Here is a 17,041-nt window from a genome sequence, read left to right on the forward strand (position 1 = left end):
ATGTATGGCTAGTTAATATAATCCAGGATAACATTTAGTTTTCTTTTTTTTTCCCCTGACACTGTTTTATAAGATGGATGTAGAAGGTGACTAATCCAGCCACTCCAGGTCTCAGTAACTTTTATAGTTTACTGTTCACGTTGCTTTTCAGTTTAAACTTCCTCCCAAGATTTTTACTTGTTTGTTGTTTTAAGATGTTCTTAATTATCTTTCTTTGTCTTTGGGATAATTTTATGATGGGCGTAGTATGGGAGCATCACTTCAACAGTAAGTTTGTCTTAGGATAATGTGACTACATAGTGTTTACATGTCTCTTATGTTTATATCATTATAACAAGATGGGCATTATATTCAAAATGTTGATTTTAATGGAAATTTCCAACATTCTGTTGTCAGGAGCCTGTTGTATAATAATTCCCAGCTGCTTAGTTTTTATTAATGTCTACATGAGTTCTTTTTAAGTCTTCTTTAAAAGTTCATTCATAGTAATATTTTTCTCTTCCTTTTTTTTGATAAATTTATTTATTTTATTTATTTATTTTTGGCTGCGTTGGGTTTTCGTTGCTGCGCGCGGGCTTTCTCTAGTTGTGGTGAGCGGGGGCTACTCTTCGTTGCGGTGCGCAGGCTTCTCATTGCAGTGGCTTCTCTTGTTGTGGAACGTGGGCTCTAGGCACGTGGGCTTCAGTAGTTGTGGCGCGTGGGCTCAGTAGTTGTGGCTCACAGCCTCTAGTGCACAGGCTCAGTAGTTGTGGTACATGGGCTTAGTTGCTCCGCGGCATGTGGGATCTAACCAGACCAGGGCTCAAACCCTTGTCACTAGCATTGGCAGGCAGGTTCTTAACCACTGCATCACCAGGGGAGTCCCTCTTCCTTGTTAAGGTGCCTGTTGAACTCATTCAATATTGGATTGGTCAAATTAATCCATTGTGTTAAGAGAATAACTTTCATCCAACGTTTTTGGCAGTTCTCCCAATTTTTTTCTTTTTGAAAAGCACATTTTAGTATATTTAAGGTGAGAAAAAAATAATTAAAATGCTTATTTTTACCTTCTTTTAAGAAACTAAGCACTTTTCTTGATTGTGTTAAAATAAATGTATTTCTTCAAAAAATCAGGAAGTTTAGAGTGGACCCTTCTATAGATCTCTAATTTTGGGGGTGCCTATGACCAATATTGCTCTGTTATAATTCAAGCAGCTTTCACTGAAACTCTTCTTTCCCAATCTACCAACATCTGTAACATTTAACATATTAAGAGCTTATATTCTTAAAAACATTGGGGCTGCATAATATCTGATGTTATTATATCAGATTGGTTACAGAAATGTAACCAAAGGTGGAAACTGTGCCGTTTGAAAAGCCAAGCGGCCACACAGTAGGATTTATCTTCTCGTAGTTAACAGAAAGGCAGGTCGCACTCTCCTTCACACCTGTGGTTTTTGAGGCTCTTGGTGTTGGTGGTGAGTTACCTTGGCTCTGCTGGTGGGGGGCGGGGGGGGGGTGCCTTTTGTGTTAATGGAGATGACTGCCCATAAGATGATCGTGTATTTTTTTTTTATAAAATGTCATCATAAATGTCAAAATTTTATGAAAAAGTAAGATCATTAAAATGATAACTATTTAAATTATAAAAATTTACACTGAAGTTATTTATGGGAGCCAAAGAATATGATAACAATTTGTGATTTAAAAAAAATTTCCTATATCAATTTGATTAGTTTAGTTGTAAGTTTTCAAAACCCAGACTCCTTCTCTTTTATCATCTTCATTTCTTAGGTGAGACTGCTGGTTCTCTATTTATTTTCCTTGACCTTTGGTCTTTAGTTTTTATACTGTATTCTCATTAAAAAAAATCTCCACTGTTTTTACTTTCACTGCTTTTTAAGTATTTTAATTTATTGGCTATTTCTAACCTTTAAGAATATAAAACTTTGATCTATTACCATAATCATTTCAAAATACAGAAGACTGGAACCTGCCTCTGAGACACAGTCAAAACGTATTTTCTGTTATATGTTGGTATAACCACACAAATACAACTACCAGTACCGGATTTCATTTGTTTGGTGTTTTTATGTGTTTTTTTTTTAATTGTAAAATTACATAATATTATGGAAACTTTAAAAAAATAGGACAAAACAGTTGCCTACAGCCCTCTTTCCCTAATACAGTCATTGTCTGCTTTTATACTTTTTTCTGTATCCATACCAATTTTTATATTAGTAAAAGTAAAACTCATAGTATAACTATGACTGCCGTATATGTCCAGTTTTTTCCATTTATTAGTATATCAAATGCAATTCTAATGGTGCCGTATAGGTTTTTTAAAAATATTTTATTCTGTATCGGGGCATAGTTGATTAACATTGTTGTGTTAGTTTCAGGTGTTCAGCAAAGTGATTCAGTTATACGTATACATGTATCTGTTCCTTTCAAGTTCTTTTCCCATTTAGATTATTACGGAACATTGACCAGCGTTCCCTGTCCTATACAGTAGATTCTTGTTGGTTATGTGTTTTAAATATAGCCGTGTCCTCAGCCCCATTTCTTTGAAAAGGTGTTTTTCATAATTAATCATTCCCATACTTTGTATGTTTTGGATGCTTCGAGTTTTTTTTTTTTTTTTACTATTAAAAATATCACTAACATTTGAAATTATAGGATGGTTAGGCATAATATTTATCTACAATTTGAAGCTAATTTTAATACCAAATGAGTCTTAATTCACATACGTAAGCATTAAATGTAATACCCTTTTGATGAATGGTGTTATATCAATAAATATAGTGAAGTAGCTTTGAAAATAACCAAATCACAACTGCCTGAGTTTAATTTTTTTTCTTTTACTTTAGAGAGATGTCAAAGTCAAATCAGATTAGAAGTACTTGCTGAAAAATCTTAGTTTCTACCCCTGAGCCTATGTTGTGAAAACCCTTAAATTACAAGTATTTGGAGTAATTTCTATTCCCCTAGCAGATCAGGAACTCTTTGAGGGCAGTGACACTGTTTTATATATTTTGTATTTTACACATCATCTTAAATACAGAGGAGTATCAAAAATATATTTAATTATATTTGAAAAATATCTTCTAACAGCAAAAGAGCTTATAATTTTTAATCCCTAAATTAAACTGCTGCTTCTCTTTGATAATTTTTTCCTGTTATTTCATAAAGTCACTGAAGGCTCACCAGTTTTTCTCTCATACATCTATGTGTGTGGAATAACATTTCAAACTTTGTTCTTGACTTTCTTTCATCTTTTAATATTTGAGCCAAGGCCTTGGCAATTGTTTTCTTTTTCTGACACTAAAAGAAGAGTTACTTAAACCTGTAGATTGTTACGCCTGCCTCATACGTTGCTGTGAGGATTAAATGAACTAATGCACGTAAGCGCTTCAGATGGTGTCTGTCATCCAGTGAGTTCTCCACAAATGCCCACTAGCGCCACCACTTCTGTTGTTTTGGTATTAATATTACTAATAAGGGAATGATCTAAACTCAGACCAAGAATCACCTTTTTCTGGTCATGACATCATAATTAACTATCTGGTGCTTCAGTACAAAGTATGTATTCATATAAAGTAGGAAAAGGATTGTTCAGTAAGTATTTCTGGGACCACTGGTTAATTACTTAGAAAACTATAAAGTTACAGCCTCACGTCGCAAACTTGATCTCCTAATCACAGCTGAGTAATTCCAGATGGATTTAAAAAATTAAGTGTAAAGCCATGTAACCTATTTTTTTTTAATTTAAGAAAATTTGGGTATTTATCAGACTAAAGGGTAGGAAAGTCATAAAAGCAGTGGAAGAAATGACAAACCAAAGAAGTTCACAGATTCAAATACATAAACCTTTAAAATTTCTTTGAAAAGGAAAACTGAAAATCTTAAAAAGCCTTTGCAACAAATAGGGCCAAGGGCTGTGACCTTAAAAGATACATGTATGTGTATATATATTTATGAAGACCCCAATCAAAAAGTGATCAACCTGTATTAACCAACAATTTACAGAAGAAATAAATGCAAATGAGTAATAAACGTGAAGGAGAGTTCAACTTTACTGTCAGTTAAAATGAAATGATACACAGTTTTTCACTTGTCAAATCACTACAGATTTTTAAATGGTTAGAAGTCCTTTAATGAAAGAATGGTAATAGGGGCAGTTGTACTTGGAAATGTACACTGTTATTAACCAATCTGAGAAGCATTTGGACAAGATCTGTCAAGCTTCTTACAATTTGCCCTAATAAAGTCATCAGTGACATAGAGTAACAGGAATGTACAGGGATGTTTATTGCTGTCTTGTTGAAATAAGGAGCAAATAACAAGCAACTTAAATGTCATCTTTTATAATAAAAAAGTAAATTTACTTTAAAACAGAACCATACAAGTAGATAAGTTAAAAGTCATCGTAAATTATTCCTGCTGGAAAATATTAGATAAGAAGCGTCTCCGTGTGATGAAGGGCTGACCTGCAGCTGCAGTCTCACTGTGAAGCCACTTTCCTATTGTAATAAAGTAAACACGCTGTTCCTTAAAAAACACAAATCTTTAGCAGCTGTGGGTAAGAGCCCTGGAAAAAGCCTGTCCGTAAAAATGTTGAGCCAATTATAAATTACAAAAATGTGAGATATAAGGAAAAATACATTTTGTACGAAACTCTTCCCTTACTCCAAATTCCTTGTTACTGCTTCTTTCCTGCTCCTTCTTTTTAAAAGCCAGCTTGTGCTAAGACTTGTGCACAGAAAACAAACTAGAAGTAAATACGTTCTAGGTTATTTATTCACATTTATTGGAAAGAACCTTCTGCTTGCTTTCAGTTTAAGTACACATTCTTGGTCATCTTTTTAATAAGAGAACCACCTAAGACCTGAAGGCCAGAAATTATTAACCCCTTTTCCTGACATAAAGGTCGCTCTCCTTTAGGCTTAGACTTAACCGAGGTGTGCTGACGCGTCACTCACTGTGTCACTGAAGTTTGAAAGTTACGGTCTCTTTGCTGCCTTGAAAGGCAGACCCAATGTGCCGTTACCTCTGGCCACCTGGTTTGGTTTTGCTTTTATCTGAGAGGCAAGTTAAGTATTCTGGATTTCATACCTTTTGTCATATCCTCTGTTGTTCTGGGCTGGGGATTTTTCTTTTCTTGTTTTCTGACTCTGTTTTTGTGTATGCACATATATGTATGTACACGTGTATATGCGTGTGTGCATATGTATGCGTATGTGTGTGTGTAAATGGGTGGTGTAAATATGGACCATATATAGGGGTGTGTGTTGAGGAAGTGAGGGATCATGGGTAAGGAGGACAGGAGGGAGGGATGCTCTGTAGATGTAAATATAGGAACAGAAGTAGCACAGCCCTAGAAGGAGTATCTAAGAAAAAATGAAAGGATAGTTAATGTACACTTAGGTCTTTGTTTTATTTCTTTAAAAATGCCTTACCACTTTAATAAGGTACTTCTAATATTTATCATATTTAAATCTGGCTTTACTATTTTGTGTCTTTCGTAGCATTACCCAATTAAAAACATATAAGCCCCTTAATTGGTTTTTCCCGTTCTTGCTAGACGTGTGCTGTGGGAACGGACACAGCATGCTCCTGCCTTCGAGGACTTTAAGTTTAGGTGGGACGTAGCCAGGTACTGGTCTCTGTCTGGTCTGTAAGGCGTTTGCCATATGCTAGGCACTGAGCGAATGCTTCACATGGACAGTTTAACCTTAATAACCCTGTGAGGGGTTGACAGTATCCTTATGTTAAAGCTGAGAAATGAGCCTTAGAGAAGTTTTTAAACAGTTGGCAAGTCACCCAGTTAGTAAGTAAGCCAGTGACCCAGGCCTGTCCCCCTCCAGTCTGAGCCTTTAACACTCAGGGAGCGGAGCTCCGATTGGATCCGTATGGACCTGGCTGGCTTTTCCCTTTGTTTTGTACATGAGGCACGGGGCCAAGGTACTCAAGCCTCAGAACCTGTGGGAATTCCACTTGCCTGGTCGTGGCCACCTGGAAAACATGTGAGCGAGGTCAGGGCCGTGTCGTGGTGCGTGGGCGCATGTGGTGACATCCCTGATGCACTGGCCCGGGTGCAGGGGCCAAGCAGCTCCGATGCTCCCCAGGGCTGCTTCCAGCCCTGAGCCTTCACGGATGCAGGGTTTGTCCTTTTGTCTGCCTCTTACATTTCTCTTGTGAAAATACCAAATGCGTTCTGCTTCCTTTGTTGAAATTTATGTTAAGAAAATGAAACAGGAATGATAGTAGAGTTTTGGGGGTTGCCTTTTTAAAATTCTGTTTCGAAAATTTACTTTTTACTTTGATCAAGCACCTATCCCGTACCAAGCGCTGTACAACTCGCATCCCCAAGCCATCCTGTAGACCAGGGTCCTCCATCCTTGATGTCCATCGAGATCTCACATTAGGAATCTGGTTCCCTTCTCTTGTTCTCCCACTATCTCATTATTGTTTATGATGGAAGTGAAAACTTCAGTTAATCATACAGACTCCATTAGGTAAAGCGCTTCCACTGAAGTTCAGGATGTAGCTGGGATTCGTGGATCAGGAATCTTTCCGGTTTTCACTTTCGGGTTCATTGTGGGCGAGGCATTTACGTCTTAGATCCATTTCTGGGCCAAACATTTGGAGTGATTTGATAATTGTTTTTTCATATCGCCTTTATTTTGAATATTATTAATTTTTAAATCTAATAGTAATATTTATTTTTCATGTACCCTAAAATTCACACAGATCAGTTATTACATTATTATGTTTTATTATAAAATACCTTTATTAAAGTTTCTTCTGTTTATCAAATTTGATCAGTATTCTTTTTAAAGAGAATCTATTTTTATATGTTTTATAATTATACTTGCGTCTTTTTTGTACTACGGAGCTGATAGAGAATATATATCATATCTTAATAAGCAGGCTGTTTTCCCTCCCTTTAAAGTCTGTATTTTGAGAGTGTTGGTTAGGCCAAGAATTCTTGAATGGTGTGTATGGTAAATATCACTATTCTAGAAAAGGCATAAGACCAGAATGATATAACAACATGAAGCAGAAGCAGAATGAAATGGGAGTTGACTGAGAAAAGGAACTTTTGCAGCTGCTTTTCTAAGCCAACATTTCAAGTGACAGTGGTGAGCTGGAGGGGACCGTTTAAGCAGACAGGAAATTTATTTAAATACTCGAAAAGCTGTTTAATAAAAGATGACATGGTCTATTCATAAGAGTGCACACTTGTGGCTCTGAAACTTATTTCCAAATTTCAGTAGCCTTCAAATTATAAAAGCATAGAATTTCCATAGGAGGAGAAGAACTTGCTCCACCCCCTGGGGTCTCATAGCAGTTAAGTAACTTGCTCTTAGTGACAGGCAGGTGCTATCTGCCGGATCTGTGCAGAGGCCTGTTGACACTGTGCTCTCCCGAACTTTAGTTTTCTTTCTGTTTAACAATAGATGCTGTCTGTGGCACAGTATGTTGTTAGGCTGTGCTCAGAATATAGCATAAAAGATTCTAGTACTTCTGAGTGGGAATATTCAGCATTTATATTTAAAGTGATTTTAGTGCTTTTAACTTTTTCTTATCAAATGTGTTCATCAGTCAGTCTGTGAAAAATTTTCTTTATGACGCCTGACCTCCTAATTTGTTTTATCACGTAGTTATTTTGGTTCCTGGTTTCGGAAAAGAACTCTTTATGATTTGGAACCGAATAAAATTTATGATATTATAGCTATATAATTAAATGTTAGATGATTCTCTTAACAGTCGTTTTCATGAAATAGTGGAACATTCTATTTACCTTTATTACTAAGTGCACTTGTAATGATATTATGGTGAATAAAATCCAGCCCAACTTTGAGGGTGTTTTCTTTCTGTATTGTGGTGGGGTCTCTTTTCTTAGTTCTAATTGCTAAAAATAGTTTTTTGTATTTGCAGCTGGTTTTAGAAGAAGTTTCCGTCTTAGTAGAAAAGACAAGAAAACAAATAAATCCATGTATGAGTGCAAGAAGAGTGACCAGTACGACACAGCCGATGTGCCCACTTATGAGGAGGTGACACCCTATCGACGGCAGATGAATGAGAACTACAGACTCGTTGTCTTGGTTGGTAAGTGATTGTTTGGTGTGTGACGCTGAGGAAATAAGTGAGACAGTGGGAATTTAACTTCAAAGAGAACAGTGCTGGAAATTTTCAAGCTAAAAAAATCTCATCTTAACACCTTTTCTTCGGCCTCTAAAATGAAACCTTTAGTCTTTTTGTACCTGTGACATCGAGGAGACTTTCAAGACCTCTGGGCCACGGCGTTGGCATCTCACTGGACCCTCTGTGGGACAGGGGAGAGCAAACACTGTCACAGTGTATTCAGCATATCAGGGCAACTAAGTAATAGAAATGAAACAATTTAATGTAATCGCGTTTCCTTTGATTCATTCTGAGGCAGTAGCCATGGTGTAAGCTTCCTGTGGGTTTAGATCTTTGATGAAGTTCTAGGCTGTTTAAAGCTAGAGAGTTGGCGAAACCGCGAAAAGTAAGTATATGCGGGCATTTCCGTAAATATTGGTCTGATTTGCATTAACATCCTAGCAGACGTCTTGTCCAGCCTTTGAGATAGGAGCAGACACAACCTTCGTGTCCCCACCCCACCCTTGTTTGTGTTTCTTTAAAAGTGTGGTGACGGGTGTATAGGCTCCAAGGATGAAAGCCAGTGATTTGGGGGGAAAATCTGGAGCCTAGAGTCTATCTCTTGTTAATTGTGCCTTTATAAACTGAAGATGACAGTTATGCGGATGAGAATAGATGGAAAAGCTGAAGAATCCCCCTTTCCTTTGAAGGTAACAGCGTGTTCGTAACAGACGGTAGGTGACCCGTAGGAAAGGATGCAGCTTCTCACATCCAGTGGCTCTGGAGGGGATCATGGCATCGCCAGATATTCCCACTGTTTGCACTATTTAGAAATACGTATTCACACACTCCAAGGTTTCCTTTAGTGACTGTGCCCTCTTCTAGTCTGTGTATACTGGACCCTCACCCCCTCTCCAACCCCACCTGGAAGAATGTTCTCCATAGGTCTTTTTGTTGCCTGGAGCGCTTACAGTGCCCCAGCTTCCCTCCTTGTGGAGCTGAGCGAGCCAGAGCCCAAGCCTTCCCCAGTTCCAAGTCCTGTTACCTCGTACTCGGGCTCCTTGGACCTCCTGCCCCTGTCCTCGCAGCACCCCTGCCCCGAGCCACCCCTCAGCAGCACCAGTCCCTGCAGAGTCCCTCCCAGCCCTGTCGCATACCTGCTCTTCACCCGAGGGGAGGTGTACTTTGTGATAAAAGGGCAGAGATAGTGTGATTTCCTACGTCCCCTTAAATCTAGATGACCCTCTCTAGTCCAGGAGTTATTATTACAACTATATAACCTTTGGTTTTCTCTACGGGATCTAATTGAAAGAAGAAAGTAGGATAAACCTTGCCTTTTTTTCTTTCCTTTAGGTGCTAACAATAAAAAAAAAAACCCTTTCCTTGGGGCTAAGGAAGGGGAGATAGATGAGGATAAGTTATAAGTCTGAATACTAATCCAGGGAAGAATAAAATTAATCACAGAAGCAACTAACGATAGTTGGTGATTATGGAAAGGAAATAGCCACTCCCTAGAATCTTCCAAAGGAAAAGGGGGTGGGGAAAGCTTGGCCTCACACAGATAGAATTAATCCTGGGTTTCTGTGAAATGGTACTGTATGCAGATGTCATTCCCCAGCCCTTGAAATTCCTAGTATCCATTTTGTAGATTCCTTGACACTTTTCAGGAATAGTTAATCCTGTTATCTGTGAATAGAGACAGTTTTGTTCCTTCTTTGCAGGAATTTTTTAATTCTTGCCTTATTGTATCTCCTCCTCACTCCAGGCTCCCCAGCGTGATGGTGAATGGCAGCGGTAGTATTCAGTCTTTCACCAGGAAGTATGATACTAGCTATCGGTTTAGCAAATTAAGCAAATTCCCTTCTATTATTAGTTTGCTGAGACTATTTATCATGAACTGATGTTGAATTTTGTCAAGTGGTTTTTGTCTGCATCAGTTGAGATGATTGTTTTCTGTCATTTGATCTGTTGAAATGCTGACTCATATGGATTGATTTTTGAATGTTGAATGAGCCTCGCCATTCCCAGCACAAACTCCACTAAGTCGTGACATATTAGTCTTTTGTATAGTACTCCAGTTATCTAGCCTGCGGTTTTCTTATGATGTTTTTGTCTGCTTCTGTATCAAGGTAACGCCATATTCATAAAACATGTAGGGAACTGTTTCCTTCTCTTCATTTCTCTGGGGAGTTTCTGTAGAATTAGTATTATTATTTTTTTAAATGTTTGGTAATATTCTCCAGTGAAAACACATTTGGGCACGGAGCCATCTTTTGGGGGACGTTTTTAACTACAAATTTAATTTCTTTAAAAAAAAAGGGAGGGGGGAGAGAGAGAAGGGGTGGAGAGAGGGCGAGCAAGCATGTAAGAGAGTTCATCTCTACGCGTGCGCGCGCGCGCGACTGTTAGGTTTTCTTCTTTTTTCTTTTTAACATCTTTATGGGAGTATAATTGCTTTACAATGGTGTCTAAGTTTCTGCTTTATAACTAAGTGAATCAGCTATATGTATACATACATCCCCATATCCCCTCCCTCTTGCATCTCCCTCCCACCCTCCCTATCCCACCCCTCTGGGTGGTCACAAAGCACCGAGCTGATCTCCCTGTGCTACGCAGCTGCTTCCTACTAGCTATCTATTTTACACTTGGTAGTGTATATATGTCCATGCCACCCTCTCACTTCGTCCCAGCTTATCCTTCCCCCTCCCCGTGTCCTCAAGTCCATTCCCTATGTCTGCATCTTTATTCCTGTCCTGCCTCTAGGTTCATCAGAACCATTTTTTTTTTACATTCCATATAAATGTGTTAGGATACGGTATTTGTTTTTCTCTTTCTGACTTACTTCACTCTGTATGACAGACTCTAGGTCCATCCATCTCACTACAAATAACTCAATTTCATTTCTTTTTATGGCTGAGTAATATTCCATTGTATATCTGTGCCACATCTTCTTTATACATTCATCTGTCGATGGACACTTAGGTTTCTTCCATGTCCTGGCTATTGTAAATAGTGCCGCATTGAACATTGGGGTGCATGTGTCTTTTGGAATTATGGTTTTCTCTGGGTATATGACCAGTAGTGGGATTGCTGGGTCATATGGTAATTCTATTTTTAGTTTTTTAAGGAACCTCCATACTGTTCTCCATAATGGCTGTATCAATTTACATTCCCAACAACAGTGCAAGAGGGTTCCCTTTTCTGCAAGCCCTGTCCAGCATTTATTGTTTGTACACTTTTTGATGAAGGCCATTCTGACTGATGTGAGGTGATATAGCTCATTGTAGTTTTGATTTTTATTTCTCTAATGATTAGTGACGTTGCGCATCCTTTCATGTGTTTGTTGGCAGTCTGTATATCTTCTTTGGAGAAATGTCTGTTTAGGTCTTCTGCCCATTTTTGGATTGGGTAGTTTGTTTTTTTGATACTGAGCTGCATGAGCTGCTTGTACATTTTGGAGATTAATCCTTTGTCAGTTGCTTCATTTGCAAATATTTTCTCCCATTCTGAGGGATGTCTTTTCATCTTGTTTATGGTTTCATTTGCTATGCAAAAGCTTTGAAGTTTCATTAGGTCCCATGTGTTTATTTGTGTTTTTATTTCCATTTCTCTAGGAGGTGGGTCAAAAAGGATCTTGCTGTGATGTATGTCATAGAGTGTTCTGCCTATGTTTTCCTCTAAGAGTTTGATAGTGTCTGGCCTTACATTTAGGTCTTTCATCCATTTTGAGCTTATTTTTGTGTATGGTGTTAGGGGGTGTTCTAATTTCATTCTTTTACATGTAGCTGTCCAGTTTTCCCAGCACCCCTTATTGAAGAAGCTGTCTTTTCTCCATTATATATTCTTGCCTCCTTTATCAAAGATAAGGTGACCATATGTGCATGGGTTTATCTCTGGGCTTTCTATCCTGTTCCATTGATCTATATTTCTGTTTTTGTGCCAGTACCATACTGTCTTCATTACTGCAGCTTTGTAGTATAGTCTGAAGTCCAGGAGCCTGATTCCTCCAGCTCCATTTTTCTTTCTCAAAATTGCTTTGGCTATTCGGGGTCTTTTGTGTTTCCATACAAATTGTGAAAATTTTTGTTCTAGTTCTGTGAAAAATGCCATTGGTAGTTTGATAGGGGTTGCACTGAATCTGTAGTTTGCTTTGGGTAGTAGAGTCATTTTCACAATGTTGATTCTTCAATCCAAGAACGTGGTGTATCTCTCCATTTGTTTCTGTCCTCTTTAATTTCTTTCATCAGTGTCTTATAGTTCTCTGCATACAAGTCATTTGTCTCCTTGATAGGTTTATTCGTAGGTATTTTATTCTTTTTGTTGCAATGGTAAATGAGAGTGTTTCCTTAATTACTCTTTCAGATTTTTCCTCATTACTGTATAGGAATGCCAGAGATTTCTGTGCATTAATTTTGTATCCTGCTACTTTACCAAATTCATTGATTAGCTCTAGTAGTTTCCTGGTAGCATCTTTAGGATTCTCTATGTATAGTATCATGTCGTCTGCAAACAGTGACAACTTCACTTCTTCTTTTCCGATTTGGATTCCGTTTATGTCTTTTTCTTCTCTGATTGCTTTGGCTAAAACTTCCAAAACTATGTAGAATAATAGTGGTGAGAGTGGACAGCCTTTTTCTTGTTCCTGATCTTAGAGGAAATGGTTTCAGTTTTTCACCATTGAGAACGATGTTGGCTGTGAGTTTGTCATATATGGCCTTTATTATGTTGAGGTAAGTTCCCTCTACGCCAACTTTCTGGAGAGTTTTTATCATAAATGGGTGTTGAATTTTGTCAAAAGCTTTTTTTGCATCTGTTGAGATGATTATATGGTTTTTCTCCTTCAGTTTGTGAATATGGGATATCATATTGATTGACTCACGTATATTGAAGAATCCTTGCATTCCTGGGATAAACCCCACTTGATCATGGTGTATGATCCTTTTAATGTGCTTTTGGATTCTGTTTACTAGTATTTTGTTGAGGATTTTTGCATCTGTGTTCATCAGTGATATTGGCCTGTAGTTTTCTTTCTTTGTGACATCTTTGTCTGGTTTTGGTATCCGGGTGATGGTGGCCTCGTAGAATGAATTTGGGAGTGTTTCTCCCTCTGCTGTATTTTGGAAGAGTTTGAGAAGGATAGGGGTTAGCTCTTCTCTAAATGTTTGATAGAATTTGCCTGTGAAGACATCTGGTCCTGGGGTTTTGTTTGCTCGAAAATTTTTAATCACAGTTTCAATTTCAGTGCTTGTGATTGGTCTGTTCATATTTTCTATTTTTCCTTGTTCAGTCTTGGAAGGTTCTGCTTTTCTTAGAATTTGTCCATTTCCTCCAGGTTGTCCATTTTATTGGTATAGAGTTGCTTGTAGTAATCTCTCATGATCTTTTGTATTTCTGCAGTGTCAGCTGTTACTTCTCCTTTTTCATTTCTGATTCTATTGATATGAGTCTTCTCCCTGTTTTTCTTGATGAGTCTGGCTAGTGATTTATCAATTTTGTTTATCTTCTCAAAGAACCAGCTTTTAGTTTTATTGATCTTTTTCATTTATTTCTGATCTGATCTTTATGATTTCTTTCCATCTGCTAACTTTGTGGGGGGTTTGTGTTCTTCTTTCTCTAATTGCTTTTAGGTGTAAGGTTATATTGTTTATTTGAGATTTTTTGTTGTTTCCTGAGGTAGGATTGTATTGCTATAAAAATCCCTCTTAGAACTGCTTTTGCTGCATCCCATAGGTTTTGGGTCGTCGTGTTTTCATTGTCATTTGTCTCTAGGTATTTTTTGATTTCCTCTTTGATTTCCTCAGTGATCTCTTGGTTATTTAGTAGTGTACTGTTTAGCCTCCACTTGTTTGTATTTTTTAAAGGTTTTTTCCTGTAATTGATATCTAGTCTCATAGCGTTGTGGTCAGAAAAGATACTTGATATAATTTCAGTTTTCTTAAATTTACCAAGGCTTGATTTGTGACCCAAGATATGATCTATCCTGGAAAATGTTCTCTGAGCACTTGAGAAGAAAATGTATTCTGTTGGTTTTGGATGGAACGTCCTGTAAATATCAGTTAAGTCCATCTTGTTTAATGTATCATTTAAAGCTTGTGTTTCCTTATTAATTTTCATTTTGGATGATCTGTCCATTGGTGAAAGTGGGGTGTTAAAGTCCCCTACGATGAATGTGTTACTGTCGATTTCCCCTTTTATGGCTGTTAGCATTGGCCTTATGTACTGAGGTGCTCCTGTGTTGCGTGCATATTTACAATTGTTGTATCTTCTTCTTGGCTTGATCCCTTTATCATTATATAGTGTCCTTCTTTGTCTCTTGTAATAGTATTTATTTTAAAGTCTATTTTGTCTGGTAGGAGAACTGCCACTCCAGCTTTCTTTTGATTTCCATTTGCATGGCATACCTTTTTCCATCCCCTCACTTTCAGTCTGTATGTGTCTCTAGGTCTGAAGTGGGTCTCTTGTAGACAGCATATATACGGGTGTTGTTTTTGTATCCATTCAGCCAGTTTATGTCTTTTGGTTGGAACATTTAATCCATTTACATTTAAGTTAATTATCGATATGTATGTTCCTCTTCCCATTTTCTTAATTGTTTTGGGTTTGTTATTGTAGGTCTTTTCCTTCTCTTGTGTTTCAGGCCTAGAGAGGATCCTTTAGCATTTGTTGTAAAGCTGGTTTGGTGGTGCTGAAATCTCTTAGCTTTTGCTTGTCTCTAAGGTTTTTAATTTTTCCATCGAATCTGAATGAGATCCTTGCTGAGTAGAGTAATCTTGGTTGTAGGTGCTTCCCTTTCATCACTTTAAATATGTCCTGCCACTCCCTTCTGGCTTGCAGAGTTTCTGCTGAAAGGTCAGCTGTTAACCTTATGGGGATTCCCTGTATGTTATTTGTTGTTTTCCCCTTGCTGCTTTTATTATTTTTTTCTGTGTATTTAGTTTTTGATAGTTTGATTAATATGTATCTTGGTGGGTTTCTCCTTGGATTTATCCTGTGTAGGACTCTCTGCGCTTCCTGGACTTGATTGACTGTTTCCTCTCCCATATTAGGGAAGTTTTCAACTATAAACTCTTCAAATATTTTCTCAGTCCCTTTCTTTTTCTCTTCTTCTTCTGGAACCCCTATAATTCAAATGTTGGTGCGTTTAATGTTGTCCCAGAGGTCTCTGAGACTGTCCTCAATTCTTTTCATTCTTCTTTCTTTATTCTGCTCTGCGATAGTTATTTCCTCTGTTTTATCTTCCAGGTCACTTATCCGTTCTTCTGTCTCAGTTATTCTGCTATTGATTCCTTTTAGAGAATTTTTAATTTCATTTTTTGTGTTATTCATCATTGTTTGTTTGCTCTCTAGTTGTTTTACGTTAAACGTAAAACGGCCTTGTTACGTCCTTGTTAAACGTTTCTTGTATTTTCTCCATTCTATTTCCAAGATGTTGGATCATCTTTACTATAATTACTCTGAATTCTTTTTCAGGTAGACTGCCTATTTCCTCTTCATTTGTTTGGTCTGGTGGGTTTTTACCTTGCTCCTTCATCTGCTGTGTGTTTCTCTGTCTTTTCATTTCGCTTAATGAAAAGCTGTGTGTTTGCGGTCTCCTTTACACAGGCTGCAGGTTTGTAGTTCCCGTTGTTTTTGGTGTCTGCCCCCAGTGGCTAAGGTTGGTTCAGTGGGTTGTGTAGGCCTCCTGGTGGAGGGGACTGGTGCCTGTGTTCTGGTGGATGAGGCTGGATCTTGTCTTTCTGGTGGCCAGGACCACATCCGGTGGTGTGTTTTGGGCTGTCTGTGGCCTTATTATGATTTTAGGCAGCCTCTGTGCTAATGGGTGGCGTTGTGTTCCTGTCTTGCTAGTTGTTTGTCATAGGGTGTCCAGCACTGTAACTTGCTGGCTGTTGAGTGGAGCTGGGTCTTAGTGGTAAGATGGAGATGTCTAGTAGAGCTTTCACCATTTGATATTATGTGGAGGTGGGAGGTCTCTGGTGGACCACTGTCCAGAACTCAGCTCTCCCATCTCAGAGGCACAGGCCTGACACCTGGCCAGAGCACCAAGACCCTGTCAGCCACACAGCTCAGAAGAAAAGGGAGAAAAAAAAAGAGAGAGAGAGAGGGAGGGAGGGAGGGAGGGAGGAAGAAAGTAAAACAATGTTATTAAAATAAAAAATTTTAAAACCATTAAAAATTTTTAAAAAAAGAAAGAAGAGAGCACCCAAATCAATAAACAAATCTACCAGTGATAATAAGCTCTAAATACTAAACTAAGATAAATATAAAACCAGAAATAAATTAGATGCAGAAACCAAACCCCAAGTCTACAGTTGCTCCCAAAGTCCGCTGCCTCAATTTTGGGATGAGTCGTTGTCTATTCATGTATTCCACAGATGCAGGTACATCAAGTTGATTGTGGAGATTAAACGCACTGCTCCTGAGGCTGCTGGAGACATTTCCCTTTCTCTTCTTTGTTCTCGCAGCTCCCAGGGCTCAGCTTTGGATTTGGCCCCGCCTCTGCGTGTAGGTCGCTGGAGGGCGTCTGTTCTTCGCTCAGACAGGACGGGGTTAAAGGAGCCGCTGATTCGGGGGCTCTGGCTCACTCAGGCCGGTGGGAGGGAGGGGCACGGAGTGCGGGGCGAGCCTGCGGCTGCTGAGGCCGGTGTGACGTTGCACCAGCCTGAGGCCCGCCGTGCGTTCTCCCGGGGAAGTTGTCCCTGGATCCCGGGACCCTGGCAGTGGCGAGCTGCAGAGACTCCCCGGAAGGGGGGTGTGGATAGTGGCCTGTGCTCGCACACAGGCTTCTTGGGGGCGGCAGCAGCAGCCTTAGCGTCTCCCGCCCGTCCCTGGGGTCTGCGCTTCTGGCCGCGGCTCGCGCCCATCTCTGGAGCTCCTTTAAGCGGCGCTCTGAACCCCCTCACCTCGCGCACCAGGAAACAAAGAGGGAAGAAAA

The 17,041-nt window shown here is 38.9% G+C and overlaps 1 protein-coding gene across 7 annotated transcripts in view; it reads left to right on the forward strand.

Annotated features, from left to right (window-relative positions):
* MPP7 (MAGUK p55 scaffold protein 7) overlaps positions 1-17,041 on the forward strand; it is a 265,180-nt gene that overhangs the window by 204,541 nt on the left and 43,598 nt on the right. For all 7 annotated transcript variants that reach the window (XM_027122039.1, XM_027122036.1, XM_027122041.1 and 4 more), the window contains one exon: positions 7,924-8,094. In XM_027122039.1, coding sequence (XP_026977840.1) covers positions 7,924-8,094 — 171 coding nt within the window. The remainder of the gene's footprint in view (positions 1-7,923; positions 8,095-17,041) is intronic.

Source organism: Aethalodelphis obliquidens, unplaced genomic scaffold (assembly GCF_003676395.1).
Source record: "Aethalodelphis obliquidens isolate GAN/ISIS:26980383/991018 unplaced genomic scaffold, ASM367639v1 scaffold23, whole genome shotgun sequence".
Classification (NCBI taxonomy): domain Eukaryota; kingdom Metazoa; phylum Chordata; class Mammalia; order Artiodactyla; family Delphinidae; genus Aethalodelphis; species Aethalodelphis obliquidens.